Raw genomic sequence first — 16,002 nt, 5'->3', positions numbered from 1 at the left:
ATGGCGACAACTGAAAATCTCTGGAACCTTCCCCCCCACCCCATGCTTCATTTGGACCAGGGTTCTTCGATCCTGTTCCCTCGAGGTCCGGTTTCTTGGATGCTTTCCATGACTCCCTGCTGCAAAACACCTGATTGAAATGATCAGGATCGTTATCCGGGTTCTGCGGACCTAATGTGATCATTGTGCTGCAGCAGGCAGGGATGGAAAGCATCCAGGAAATCAGCTCTCAAGGAACAGGATTGAATGGTAGTTTTCCTTGAGTCTTTTTGTACTTTGACCTTTGCACCCATTTTTGGTGTAATTGTGAATATTGCCGCTGAAAATATTTTCTCTCATGGGTGGGATGAATCCTATCTATACACTTCTATGCTGTTATTTTGAAACATAAAATTGCACCACTTCCGGTAACAGGTACATGAATGTCACAAACTCTCTAACAAGCCACTTTGGTCATCGCTGCAATGGTTCATCATAACAACGCATTTGGGTAGTCGTGTATTTGGATGACTCTATTTCCTCGTCGAAGCACGTCAGCGTACAAACTCGCAATGCTACACGCACATTTGTTTTCCAACTTGCAGCCGAATCACAACGCTGCTCCAGACGCACATTCAGATGTGCGTCACGTCAATTTGACTCTTCAAACAACGACATTATGTAAATGTATACAGCATTAATGAATGTTTAAGGCGCACAAATTATAGAGAGAAACATTTCCTTAAATGTCTGCGGTTGTTTCTACAACCTCCCTGCAGAGACAACAATAATTTATGTGGCCCTCTCTCGCAGTTGAGGCCCGAAAGAATTCAGCGCCATGGACAGCGCCAAATGGCTACTACCTAATCAGGTTCATTTATTTAGTGTTATTGTTGTTAGCGATCCATATTAAGCACGTTTTATCTTTAAAGACTGTGAAGATTCCATCTTTCAGCAGATTAGCACACACCGCTTGCCATTCTTCACAGTGCAACTTGCATATCTTGATTGCCGAGATTCCCATTAGAGATTGCCACCAACTCAATCCGTTTATCATTTGTTTGTTCCATTTTCAACTGGCAATCAAAGCATATTTGAAAAAAAAATAAATATACTGGTTATTTGTTTACAACAATTCACATACTCAATATTTGGACATCCTATTTAGCTACACAGAAATAGGAAGCAACTCACAGTATATTGTATTAGTTTTTTTAACATAAAAGTAGGAGCTGTTATCAAGGTTGTTTATACAATGCAGAATTTTACATTAGCTGTTGAAATAATAGCTTAAAAGTATATTTCTCTTATCATCTGTGTTAATGATCAACCACATTTATTTTCCCCATTCTGAATGCTGTAGTTGCTGGAAATGGTAGACTTTTGCATACCACACATTCAACTTTGCTGATGTCTCATTTGGGAACTGGATGAAACAAATGCAGAAACATAGAAACGAATAAATGAAAACAACCTATACAGCCTGGACATAATTTGAAGCACAATAAAAATCGAAGTTACTATTACATTTTTTTTTAAAATATTTGTTTTTAATTCTTCCCCTTAAATGACACTTGTTGTTAAATTACCCTACTATTTTCTTGGAAAATAATGACTGTTTTTCTTCTTGTATATAATTTTATGACATCTTTTTTGCAAGTGGATGATTTTCTTTTTTCCTGTTAAATTAGGATTTTAATCATTACTTCTTGTAAAACGACTACCATAGTCCGGTAAGAGAGTGACTATTCTAATAAATTAAGACTGTTCTTGTACACCTTTATAGTCATAAAATTAAAATTGTATTCTTTAAATATGACTGAGTTATTTTATTTCCTTTCATTATCGCTTTAATATTTATTGTGTTGTCCTGCATGAGTGTAATGAGCAACCCCAATAACAAGTATTTTCTTAAACTAATAAATCTGGCTGTGTCTTACAAAAGTGATTGTTGGCAAAGTTTGGTCTTTTTTTTATAATAATTTTAATTGTGAAAGTGACCAAAATAAAGTGTTACTTTCGCAAAGTCCACAGCTTTTCCTGGGATTTTATCTCCACAAATATTGGTATGTTTTCACTACTGTTTATTATTATTAGTAGTAGTAGTATATTTTATATATTTTTGCAATTAATGTCAACATTACACCAAAATAAAATGCCTGCAAAACTGAAGTACAGCTTTCCTTTTCCTCATTTAAACAGTGCCAGCATTGTCATTCATTGTTCAATGAATAATGTAAAGACTTCAAATATAGCAAACTCAGGCATGTACAGCAAGTGGTCATCTTTTGGGTGCAAATATAGTTACAGAATAAGTCAAAATAACAGAACTAGCCTGTCAGTCAAAAGAAGAATACAATTTGCGTTAACCAATTCATTAATATACAATCACGGTGGCTTTGTTCAGGACAGTCACATCAAGTCTGCATTTCAAAGCGCGACAATTCCCGTTCCTCGGATGTTCCACTTCAAATGGATTGCAGTCTATTAGAGCCACAATGTAATCTGTTAATTGTCTCATTAAAACACTAACAACTCCAACGTTTCACTCACGTTGACGTCAGCTGCCGGCAGTATACGTTGATGATTTTTATTATTCATTTTTTTATTTTGATTTTTTTTTTGGGGGGGGGGGGGCGATGTACGCTCATATGGAAACACGTCACTGTGTAGAAAAGAGCAACACCCACGCGTCTACAAGCATTTCGTAGTGGGCTCGTTGTGCTAAGAGCGCACGTGTAAGCAAGTGCCTAATCACAGCAAGCATCCTCGCAAGGGTGCCTTTAATTACGCTAATACGTTTCAACGTGCTCCGAACGTCTGTAATATCGCAACACCGGTACGGTACAATCACGTGACCAGCGACTCATCTGCACATCACTGGACGACAGATATTAACTGTCAAACACAAAACGCTACAACTGCTTCAAACGTATGCGCCACAACGCAACCGCTGGAGACAGGGGGGGGGGGATAAAAAAAAGTTCAACACCCAGCAATTGAAATGCAGCGGAGTTATACTCACAAGAAGCAGCGGGCGGTTGTGATCGCAGATTGTCATCGATTGAGTGAAGTGTCCGTGCCTGCATTGAGTGGAAAAGTGTCTCCCGTGGATAATTAGTAAGGAAAGCGGCTTTTCAGTCCGAACTCGTTGCGCGCGTGCTCCGCGGCGCTAATTCAATCCTGTCAGCTCACCGAATGTTGTTCCGTTTTCACAAAACACACACACAGTCACGTACACACAATAACAAACATTTGACAGACACACACACACACTCCCACGGCGTTTCACCACCGTGAAGCTTCTGCCCTTACCCCCTCCTCTCCTTCTCCATAATCCCTCGCTCTCTGGTGACGTCACTGAAAAATTCGGCCGCAGATAACATTCAGAAGGGTTGTGTCAAAAATGTGAAAATGCAAGTGCAACACAAATTGAAAATGCGAACGCGAAACTATTTTTTTTTAATTGATTTCGTTGCGCACAAGCAGGGGCGTTTGTGGACTGGGTGATATAAGAATGACGGTTGAGCCCCCCCCCTAAAAAATGAATAAAACTAAAAAGCACAATGTGACAAAGTTATCCATCTTTGAGTTACACTCGGAAACCTTATAAGAGAACATGTATAATTGCATTCTTACCAGGGAAATCTGTGTAGTGCTTCTCCCAGACTTATTGGTGAAACCATGAAGAGACAGAAAATAACGTGAAAATGTCACGGATAAATCAATGCATTCAAGTTAGGTGAGCAATGTAAGATGGCCTCTGGTGGCTTCACTTCTTGCTACCATAAGTAATGTTCAGCACAGCGTATTTTTTTTGTTGAAAATGATTAATGTCATCTGCTGTAATCCTGCTTTTTATGCCTACAGGAAGCAATGGATATATGTTCATTTTTATTTACTGTATATATTATAAATTTCCATCTGTGGAAATGATTATTGATGTGTATGGAGAGATGAGAAATTTGTGAGTTTAGAAAAAATGGGAATTATTTACTTTAAACTCATTGAGACATTGGAAAATTGTTACACTGTACAATATTTTGAGTGTTACTCATTGCTCTTGCTTGCTCTCAATATATGTTGTGTTTGAATGTGTTTTTATTATTTTAAAAGTATTTTTAAAGACTTGTAAGAAATAATTACTATAAATGCTATTACAAAAACATGTTTGGAGAGTATTGAAGTCTGGTATTTCTACATCGACTATTTCACTTATTGCTGGTGTGGGCTTGAATTTTTTTTTTTTAGAAATTTTGAAAAAAAAAATTCAATTTGGAGTGATAAAAAAAAAATTGGGAAAATTAAATGATTGGAAAAGCATTTACTTGCTGGTGTTCTCTCTAACTAACGCGCAAGTGGGCAGTTTTAAAAGATTTGAATTTATTGGGTAGCCTGACTGAAACCACGCCCCTCACTTATGCTAGCCAAGGCTGCTACATTAGTAGCACAACTTTGTAGTGGAAAGTCACAATAACACGAAATGTTATCGGTTCATGTCACTGCACTGTCTAACTGTTCGGAAGTACGGACAAATATTCGCCGTCTCTGGAGCTCACTAACAGCCACCAGCCAGCCAATCAACACCTTGTATGGGTGCCTATGCTATGGATTTATTTATGGATATGTGTTGCATTGTCTAAAGCAGTGCCATTGTTTGTTATTGATATGATCAGTGTCAGCCATTTCACTGAGCCCGCTTCAGCTCCGGACCCGTCGTTTGAGTTGCCTGCTTTGTCGCGCCGTCGATGCACACAGACAGGTATGTGACAATAATGTCATGGCGGTTATAAAACAATCTATAAACACACTAGATGCATTTTCTGCTCACATACACATCCTACAATAGTGTTGTTGTTGTTTTTTTAATCATGACTATAAATGACTCTTTTCTAATGATGATCCTGATGGTGTAAAAATATGACAATTACAGAATGCTTTTTGTCCATTAAAATTAAATACTTGAAATGATTAAAGGGAATCAACCTGGAGCTATGACCAAAGATAATTCCATTTGAATGGTGAACGTTTTCAAAATGTTTTGTTTTCAATCTCACTCCAAGCATTCTGAATATTAAGAGTGAAGGGATTATGTGCATGCGTGGAAACTGAATAACTTAAAGATAGGCAAATTGGATTCATTAACATATACAGTTGGTTATGATGAAAGGCCTTGTAAATAAACAGAGGTGCTCTCTTTTCATTGACAAGGAGGTCCGGCTGACATTCTGCTACAATTTACAGTGATGGGTCATAAAGCCATCACCAGTAATAAATCTAATAGCAACGTGATGAATTGTATCAAGTGGATTTAATGCAGCGGGGGAGCTTGCATGCATTGTAAGTGACATCTGAATCGCCCAACGCGGATAAAAATGCAGCTTCTGTGCTTCGTACTGCACTTATTTCTCAAATAAAGGCGTCAATATCTGTTACATGTGCATGGAATTGTTATGATTAGCCGTTTATGTCCTTTAATATTTTTTGGGTCTTTTTTCACTCCCTTGGTCCAACAGCCCAGAATTGTCTTTTTTTTACCCTTAAGGACCGCCATTGTTTTTTGTTTGTATTTGCCAAGTCGATTCAAGTCAAATTTATTTATATAGCCCTTTAATCACGAAAAAAAAAGTCACAAAGGGCTTCACAAGTTGACAAATAGCAATGGCATGCTCTGATTTTAATTCTACAGGAGGGCAAGGAAAAACTCAAATAACCCCATCCGGGAGAAGAGAAACCTTGAGAAGGGGTTATCCCGCTTCCAGGATGACCAGGCTGCAGTGGATGCCGAGTGGGCAACGTTTAACACATAATGTGAAGTTATAAAAAGGTTAGATTCGTGTGAGAGCCGTTTGATAAAATAAAACCCTGCAAGGAGACTCCTTCAAAGAAGCGGGTCTTCCTCAAAACCTGGTCCGGCAGGTCAATGTGGAATTCTCCGTAGTCTACCTCAATTTTTGTCCTGATCAGTCGGTGCGGTGATATCCAATCTGTCATCAACTCGCCCCTTTCTCAAAGCCTGGCGCGGGGGGAGCAGGAAAAGGGAAGAGGCAGTTACCCAGGCCAAAATGTAGTTCAATTAAATGCAAGAGTATAAAATTAAGTCTTTAGTTGAGTTTTCGACAGTTGTACTGAGATCATGACTGTATGTTCTGTGGGGAACGAGAGCCCAAATAGAAAATGCTCTGTAGTCTGGAAAATAGAAATGTGTCAAGACTTCAAATTTCATAAAGTAATAAGATAGTATATTACCTGCGTGAGTCACCAAGTCAACAACTAGTTCAGAAAATTAATTTAAAAAGCAAGAGTAAGGGCTACGGAAACAGTAAATAACGATAAAACCGTAACAAGGCCGTGGAACGCATGACGAGAACTTCAAAAGTTTCCGATCCTTCATATGACGATGTGCAAGTCTGGAGGCGAGGTCTCATTTAGCGGTAAAAACTCATTTGGTTTTAACCTGGTCTCACAAAAACCAATCATGTTAAAATTAGGCTCTCTAATGAGATCATGTACTGGCTAGGCTTTCGAGGAGAGTGATCTAATATTCATGAGACCGATTTTCAATAAAGTAGGCTGATCTGTCATCACAGAATTCCTAGTCGTAATATCAATAAGATTGCATTGCCTGGGTCCCGTATTGTACATTGAGCGACTATAGGCGCCGCGGTTGGTTAATATCAGAGGAATCAAACGGTTGTCTGGCGGCTCGCGATTATTAGGTGCAAACACCATGTCATCGTCAATATGCAATCTAGCAGTATGCAGTGAATCGGTATGTAAAGTAAAATGCTATAATCTACAGAGAAATCTCTCTGTGTTGTTAGCATCTAGCATAGCGTTAGTTAGCTCTAACCTTAGAGACCCCACTCTCGTTCTGTCAGGTGTGCCTCAGAAGGAAGACCAATTATCAACAAACAGCATTCCTTTCTTGCTACAAAAGCTAGCCAGGCACCGGTTAAGCGAGAATAATCCGCTAAATGATGACTTGTTTTTCTGGCGAGATTTAAATCCGAGCCATGTTGCTTGTTGTAATCTCTGATTGCCTCATCCGGTTGACATGGAGTCGACGTGTATTTCTCTATCCGAGTAGCTAGTGTTATTAGCCTTTTGCTGGTTTCTGGTCCTGTTGACTGCCAGCTCTCTAAAAGGTCAGTGTCGGTTGCACTGGCGGGAATGCCAGATTAATGTTATGAGCGATGGAGTCACCCAAAACTAAAGTCCAGGAGCCTGTAGACAAAAGCGGAATGGGACTAGCTAAGCGGCTAAATCTAGTATGCGTCTGTACAGACTCACCGCGATTAGCAGGCCGCTTCAGGCTAATGCTAACGGGCTAGCACATCGGCTACAACCCACGCTATCTGTTATGTCTGCCATCTACAGATACAAATGATTCTGCTCAAGATGATGGACACATCCCTCTAGGAAATTAAATAAATTCTGTTTTACAGATTTTGGGAGGTTTTGTTGAAGCTGCCATCTTGTCTACTGTTGAATACATTTTGTGCTACACTAAGAAAAGCTACGCTAAGAAATGGATATTGTTGAATTGGTCAATGACATTGAGAGGAAAGGCAGTTCATGAAGCCAAGCAGCCGAGACTTGTAAAAATCGACGATTCTCTTACAAAAATTTAAAATCGTCTCCAGAAAGTAAAAACATTAGGTGAGGGGTCATTTTATGGAATATGAACATTAGTTTGCTTGTTCCAATCTACTTTAATGGATGAATGGAAGCATGTTGTCAATAGAATGGCTTCTAGAAAGAACAAATAGTGCCTCCATGGTGGCAACATTGTTTCTTCACTTTTAGAGCTCTTGTGCGAATTACACTGCCACTGAAAATCTGTACGTGGAAAAAAAAAAATCTCAGCGTACATTATAGCTTACTTCTCTAGTACAAAAATCAGATGTGGCAGGCTTAGGCATTCCCAAGAGCTTTTACTTTACAACTGTTGGTTTACCTCTGCTCATTAGAAATGTTTTTAAGATAAAAAAAAAAATACACTATAGTCACCACTGCTGCTATAGCAAGATAAGAAAATGTGCACAAAGCATCCTCAGTATGAGACCAGTCTCGTGCTAAGGGAATGACATTTGGATTTCCTTCCTCAGTATGTCACTCAACTCCAGGTAAGAAGTGGGAAATGATTAAATGGATGTGTTAAATACACAGTAGTGGGATATGTATTCCAGTGTTGATTGGTTGACAAAGACAGAGGCCTCAAACGGCATGCTCGATAAATTGCTGAGACCGCAGCTGTCTCTGCATCGCTGTGATTCACTCATCGGGCGTGCCAAAATACTGTGAGCGCTAAAGCTCCAATGTGACAAGAACAGCAGTCAGCCGTCTCACACCAGGAAAATCGGCTGTTTTGTGTGTTCCCTCTGCTCATTGTTGTGAAAATGCTGCAGTGTGAGGGTCAATCAGGTGCACTCTGCATGTTCATTTATAAGAGTCCTCAGAGCCATTCAACTCCACATGCTGCTCAATCTTTTTTGCGACTGATACACGTTTTTTTTTTCGATGAAACGTAATTCTGAAGTGACACCAAACCAAGTGGGAGGAAACAGTTCGAATCATGACTTTTTCAAAACCTGCCGCGATGAGAACTGCCAATTTCAGGATTTATTTATTTTTTTTACCATGTTGCTCTAAGCCGTTTTTTTTAATTATTTTTTTTTATATGCGGGTCGCTGGTGATTGAAGGCTATAAGGGAGCCGAAACTTGGTGCAGGAGCCCACGGAGAAATGGTCAAAATTGCCATTCCCACCACATTTGACAGCTGCAGGTTATTAGGGAAAAGCAGTATTACGAGGGGTCATGCATGCGCTCTGCCAAGAGATCGCAAATTACTTTGTCTTCTAATCATCCGAATTTAGAAAAACTAGCCAAGTACTGTGCTTGTCGACTCACCGATGCTGGCGAGCGACAATCTGCCAGAGTGTAATGCTCTGTGGAGAGGAAAAATATCTGACCTCGCTGTACAGGATGTGGATAAGCATAGCAGTTAGCCTCGCAGCTACAGCATAAGTGGGTGTGAACGCCACTAGGAACATCTTACAACATTCGGACCACCAGGCAGGAAAAGGAATATGAGCATCGGTTCAAAGCGAAACTTGTCCGGATTTACATCCCATAATATCTGGACTGTGCTAACATCAATATAGCATACGCTAATGTTAGCATGTTTTGTGTGCATCTTTTTCCTCATCACCTTTTACAATGTTGGCGGGTCCAACATTCAAAGGGGGCCGACAATTTTTAGGAATAAGGTCAAAGGGTCGAGGCCGGAAGGCTACCCAGATCACGACCGGAAGGCGAGGGACTGACCGTCAAAAAAGGGTCAAGTGCCCAGCTCTGGAAATGAGGGTGGTTTTGACTCGTGGTAAATATGTTACAACTCGTCTTTGTATTCCAGTCTCTGTCCTCTGCTGACTTACAGTATCTGTTGTTGTTTGTACTTAAGGGGTAAGATGTTAATGGTGACAACTGGGAGAGAAATTAGACGGGGACCTTCGTTGAAAAAAAGGCTTTTTTGTGTGTGTGTGTGGGGGGGGTGAGCAAGGAGTGCACAGTCATTGACACGTAGTTCCTGGATGTTGATGAACAAGGTGCTAGGAGTACTATCAGGTTTTGCCAGGGGAAATGTTTCGAAAGGAGTAAAACCATGGTGAGCTGAGTCGGTATCATGCAAGGGAAACGGGAAAGAATTCTCTCAATTTCTGTGGTAATTGCAAAATTTTAACTGCACTCTTAAGTAAATGAATAATTAAAAAATGTAAAAAAATAAATATGTTGCCTCGCATCACCTTTCACTCTTTTTTTGGGCACATGTTTTGGTATCAGTTTGTCTTTCACCGTTAATCGAGTCATATTGCTTTTAAAAATATAACAAGAAAGAAAGGGCTAAAAAAGAAAAAGAGCCGTATACCATATGCAGCATCCAGATGCTGTCCAAACAAGAATGAACCCGTGGCACAGTAGTGTGCACACAAATAGCGAATACTCCGATTTCTGCTTGGAGGTTATAAATCCCAACGTAATTAGAAAGTCTGGAGTCTCTTTTTCCATCCTTAGCAATGCGTCTCCACAATGCTCTCCATGCAGCAATAATAAATGTATTACGGGTGGTTGTATTTCATTATTCCCGTCTCTATTTTACCTTGTTGAAGTGAGAAATGACACAGCAGCTGAGTACCACAAAGGGCATCCTTGATCATCACCACTGCCATCCATCTCCTTCTGCATTTTCTGTCAATTTCCAATGTGGCCGCTCCCCTCCTCCATCATGTGTCACCTTCACCCACTACAGTCATAAAATTACTGTCTATGTCCAATATGCCCCCCCCACCACCACCCCCGACCCCTTGCTGCAGTGTGGCTGCAGCTCTATTTGGTCATACTGTCAGCTAATTATTATTTAAATCGAAACGTCATGAATCAATCTTCCTTAACAATGATAAAAAAAAAAAATAACAAAAAAAAAAAATCAACAATGCACGGAGTGTTAATTAATCCCTTAACCCGTAGTGTAAAATATCCCTCTTGTCTGATGCTCTTGAAATAAAAACCTGGACCAAAAAAAATGTTTCTTTTTAATAAAAAAAATACAGGTCATTTTTTTATATAAGTTTATCATAACTCTAGTGCTTAATCCTAAAAGGATGAACAGCTTTATAAATATTGTGTGAGTTGCTCAATTTAAAGACAAACGCACAGGAGCGTTCATTTCCCCATTGTCTTCATACATACATATTCACAAATTAGTCCATGCATCCATTTTCTTCCGCTTATCTGAGGTGGAGTCAGTCCTTCAGGGGTGTTCCGAGGCCAGCTATGAGGCAAAGTCTCTCCAGAGTGTCCGGGTCTTCCCCAGCAGATCCTCCGGGTGTGACATGCCCAGAACACCTCACCGAGGAGGCATCCAGGAGGCATCCTAACCTAGCCTGAGCTACCTAATGTGGCTCCTCTCGATGCGGAGGATCAGTGACTCGACTCTAATGACCGAATGTCTCACATCGTCTCTAAGGTAGAGAGCCCAGACACCTTGCGGCGGAAACTCATTTCGGTATCTTGTTCTTTTGGCCAAGACGCACAGACTATGGGTGAGGGTAGGAACTCGATCAACGGGTAAATCGAGACCTTTCACCGATACAGGCTGCGCATCACTGCGGACACTGCACCGATCCCCCTTTCAATCTCCTGCGCTTTAACTTTCTGTGTAGGATTTTGGAAAGTGGGAGTAAGGGCAGTACCAGGCAGATGATGCAACATGTGATTGCGTCATAAAAACACCTGCTTTCTATACTGAAGATAATAATAAATAAATATATATATATATATATATATGGTTGTTGTGTTTTGTGGCTGCTGTGACATTTACCCGCAACTACTGTTACTGATTAATCGAATGCCTCAAAATCGTGCACAAACTCGATGATGAAGGTGACGACTTGAAAACAGGCTTTGACTAGTGTGTGAAAACGACTACCACTAAATCCCACTGAGCCGGAAAGGGGGCTGGAACATCTCAACACACTGCTGGAATTAATCTTTTCTGATTTACTGAATCTCCTCACCAGCATGAAGCATCAAGAATGGTTGATTCTTTTCATCTCAGTACGGCTTACTATCCTACAATGATGCGGAGAGATCGTCTTAGCTATACGGATGGAGCGTGAGAGGAAGTTTAGGGGATCTTCTGAAGGATCCCAAACTCACCAAAAATGTAAAGGAGGTCAGAGAGAATGTGTGAGGCTTGAATGTCATATTAACATGCTTATGTCATGGAGAAAGAACCTCGGTGTCGGGTGAATATGATGGAAATGAGCTGTTACCTAACAGAGGGCCAGAAATGCCGAACAGCTCGCTCACCGTCTTTCATAAAGAGGCAGCTAACAAAAACAATTACTGTTGATTCTTCAATTTCACACTTCAGAGAACCAAGTTCAGTATTTGTATGTAAAGAATGATATAGGCACACACACACACACATATGCATACACAAAAGGAATTTCAATGAAAATGGGTATTCGGTCACTTCGTTAGTCAATTTCACCTTGGCTTTAACATCAATACAAGTGCATGCCAAAAATGAGTGTTAAAATTTGTGTGGTTAAAACTAACGAAGTACTTAAGTTTTAACACATAATGACAACTAGTTTAAAAAATGAGTTAAAAAAATTCTAAAGATCTCTCAAATTTTGGCGGTGCTTGGATTCAATTTCAGGGTGCTTGAGCACCCCCCCCCCCAAAAAAAATGGAATAGACACGTGTGATACAGTTAAAGAAACATGCAAGGAAAGCTTCCTAATGCAGTAATTTCAAGTTACTCTCTTCTAGTAACTCATGTCTAAATCTTGGATAATGGTTTAATCATTTTGAACAAGTGATTGAAATATTCAATCCGAGTCTGACTCGATGCCGAATATTAATGCTAATAACATAATTGGCTTAAAATAAACGCAAGTGTCATGCTATTTTGACACCTGCCATCCGCTGATTTCCACCAGATAGCGCTGGGAGAACATTTCTGGTACAGTATTTTATCTATTTAATTGATCTATTTATTCTAAATGTGGATTTTTGCATTTCATTGTTTGTATGCGTAAGTTTCAAGAATAGATACAGCATAGAATATTGTGTTTTTTTTTCACATATATTATTTATTGCGTAATTGATTTGAAATAAATACTTTTTGTGTTTCATTATAGATGGGTTTTATTTTATTTCAACATTTGTTTTTAAAATTAAATTCGTTTTTAATGCATTGTTTTTGTTTAGTTTTTATTGGTTTTAGTACTGGCATGTTGTTCCACAATTTTTACAAAAAAATGTACTTACGCAAGGTTTCTTGAGTGAACATTTCCGGGAGAAGGAGTGATTTTCAGTTGGACAGAAGACACGCCACGCAGTTGACAACACCCTGCTGAGTATTTTTAACCAACCAGAGGCTGGCTGACCTGCATGGACATTCTGCTTCCTTTGGGTCTCAACTGTTCAGAACGCCCGGGCGACATAGGCGCCAGCTTGTGGATCGTTATGTCCATATTGCGAGCAGAGCCGCTCTCGCAAATTAAGCGGCTGAGACACCAAAGCAGCAATCTAACCTTAATTGTTAGCTCGCTAGATGTGGTGTGGAGGACCCGAGAGCAAAGAGGCAGATGGATTAGTCGAAAAAAGTGATGGTTTTATTTAACAAAAGTAAACGAGGCAAGGTCAGGATTCTAAAACATTTGTCGGGTATGCAACTCAAACTGGCCGGATGTACAAAATCATAAGTGAGGATGTTGATCTGGCGATGAAATGCAACCAGGGCCCGGCTTAAGTACTGATGACGGTAATTGATTGCACCTGGTCCCAGCACCACAGTCTCATCGACCCTGAAAGACCCTTTTCAATTAATTATCATTATTTTGAAAGCGCTCTCATTTTTATATTATTTCATTTTATTTTGAGTTATTTCGTTAGTTTTCATCAAGTATTATAACCTTTGTCGTGAAATATTATCATTGGAAAATTTTGTTCCTCCAAACCACACACCTTTCTTGCGAGGCAATCAACAAAAGCAGTTCATCCTTGTTAAATAAAACTCTCCTGTCCATCCGTATAATTGCTTCGGAGCTGTCTGCGCACGCATATGGAGCAGTCAAACAACAGATGGTGGTATTGATATTGCAAATCCAAGAAGGGCAAAACAATAAATTTGCTGTTTTAGGATAATGGGAGGCATTTGATGATACTGTACATTCCTGCTCTTGGTGATCACGTTCTCGTACCAGTTTACAGGAAAGCGATTAATCAAGACCACCAGACTCGTCTTCCTATCTTTTAAAATCTCGATGAAGGCTATGCCCACACGGATGTAAGTGTGAGGCATTGTTCACACAGTGCATGATTGCGCTCATGACCTGGACTCATTATCACATCTGTCCCCAGAAAGATTGTGTGTTTGGTAAAGCACCGAACATGTAGCAGGGAAATGTGCCACCCATTCATCGAAAGATTAAGGGCTGTGAGAATGTGGTGTCCAATTTAAGCCTAGACGCGATTTATCAACTAAAATGGTTTTATGAGAAAAACTATTGGAAAGAGATTTTTCCGGGTAGATATTCGGGCTGTTTTCATCACAATAAACAATTATTTCCATGGCTAAATAAATGAACGGGTATGATGATGTGTTCAGATGGTAGCGCAAAATGGCTGCAGCAATTCCACTATTGCCTACATGTGGCTGTTCAGTAAACCAAAGCAAATGTTTTCGACTAAAGTGATCATTTACAATGACTCCTCAGTGTTTTGCTCATCTGCGTTAGCGCTAAATGTTAAATAGTGACAAAATTGAAATTTTTGTACACAAAATCAAAATGATCCAATTGTTGTCATTTGAGGGACTATTGTTGTATGGTGTCAGGAGTATGGTAGTCATTTAATCCATTTTATTCCTACACGGCCCAAAAAAGACCAAAAAAAAGAAGGAAAAGAAAAATTTGTGTTTTAATGAGGAAAAATATCAATCGATTTAAATTAAATTAAAGTTTCTGTCACATTGAATTCCCATTGTGCTTCTATATCAGGTGTTCCCCTTCTGACCATCCGGTGGCTGTAAATGACAATCAGAAATGGAAATGTAACATTTATTGAGACATCTCAAATCGTCTCAGCTCATCTGTGCGGCACTAATATCGGGCGTTCTTTGAAGAGGATAAATAATACACGACTGTGAGTATTGTTACATCGCTGCACCATTTGTGTTCAATTCATCGCTTGAAAGGTTAACGGCACAACATTGATGCTATATATAAGGTTGTTTTAAATAAACAAAAATTCTTTTCATTTTTTTTTTGAAGAATTAAACATTCTCTGCCAATGGATTGCTCAACCGACATTAGCTCCAAGAACTCATTTTGTGCATGTTGTCACAAAAATCACCTCACTTGAAGATATCATTTAATACGACACTATCATTGTCGAGCATGTCATTTAAAATTCTTTCATTAAAAAGCCGAATAACTCACCCGTGTCACAGTGCAGCCAAGGGCAATAAAGTTCATCCTGATGCGGCCTCTTTGCGTGATCAAGGCCAAGCCATCATACGAGTCTATAAGCATTGAATATATCCATGAAATCAAATCAAATTTGATTTAATAACTCTCCATGCACTTCAAACGAACTGTCAACGGTTCTTTTGTTATGTTGTAGCATGTGAATATGTAAAGTGCTTATTGTACGTGAAAAGACACCACAATCGCTCTACTTCTCTGATGCCTGACAGCCTTTCATTGGAGAAGCTGACGATTTGGTTACTTTATTTACACCATGTATGATTAAATGAACTACATTTAATCGTGCTATCATCCATCAAATTATTTTTTTTTTTAATTAAATATTGTACTATATTTTTCTGACAGTTCATTGAATATTCCTCCTGCTTTTTCTCGCGTCCTACTCGAGATCGCATGGCCTTCTGTTTCCCACCTGTCTCCTTCTGTGGATAAAAAAATCCAACATGAATTGGATATCAGCCAATGTGACCGCATGTAAATCGACAGATTGCATGACGTAGAAGATGCATCGACACTTGTCCACCTAAATAACGCGGCCGCATTTCATACGCTAAAGAGAGGAAAAGAAAGCCATGGGAGTTCGGGCCAGATTAAACAGTTTGTTTACTTTCATTGTCACTTTGATTGTAACTCTCTTTGCATGCTGCTCGAGTGAGTCGTTAAATAGTCTCCAGCTGGTCTAAAATGCTGTGGTTTGAGTACTGACCAGAACGAGAAGGGAACATATTCCCACAGTGCTAGTTTGGCCTTCTGTCAAATTTAGAATCAAGTTTTCATCAACACAATACGTAAAACATTTTTTTGCGTCAAGTAATCTGTAGATCCGTATTTTTTTAATCACAATATTATTGTTGCACCATCTCGAATCAGTCATCCTTTAAAAAATGACACAGTAAAGCTTGGTAACTGTAGCAATTAACTTTTTAATATAAATTATTTCAATTTGACAAGTAAAGA

At 39.4% G+C, this 16,002-nt stretch overlaps 1 protein-coding gene and 1 pseudogene across 4 annotated transcripts in view; both read right to left on the bottom strand.

Moving 5' to 3' along the window:
* gabbr1b (gamma-aminobutyric acid (GABA) B receptor, 1b) overlaps positions 1–12,965 on the bottom strand; it is a 128,950-nt gene extending 115,985 nt beyond the window's left edge. For 3 of the 4 annotated variants that reach the window (XM_088278573.1, XM_088278576.1, XM_088278574.1), the window contains exon 1: positions 3,005–3,182. In XM_088278573.1, the coding sequence (XP_088134699.1) occupies positions 3,005–3,068 (64 nt within the window). In that variant the 5' untranslated portion in view covers positions 3,069–3,182. Of the gene's footprint in view, positions 1–3,004; positions 3,183–12,823 lie in introns of those variants that run through there. The other variant, XM_088278575.1, reaches the window with a different exon arrangement.
* LOC148321185 (uncharacterized) lies at positions 6,868–11,254 on the bottom strand (annotated as a pseudogene).
* Positions 12,966–16,002: the final 3,037 nt, after the last annotated feature.

This window comes from Idiotropiscis lumnitzeri, chromosome 16, assembly GCF_059441095.1.
Source record: "Idiotropiscis lumnitzeri isolate Australia: NSW breed Sydney's pygmy pipehorse chromosome 16, RoL_Ilum_1.0, whole genome shotgun sequence".
Classification (NCBI taxonomy): Eukaryota; Metazoa; Chordata; class Actinopteri; order Syngnathiformes; family Syngnathidae; genus Idiotropiscis; species Idiotropiscis lumnitzeri.
The sequence above is the reverse complement of the archived record's forward strand: the minus strand, read 5'-3'. Positions and strand labels throughout refer to the sequence as shown.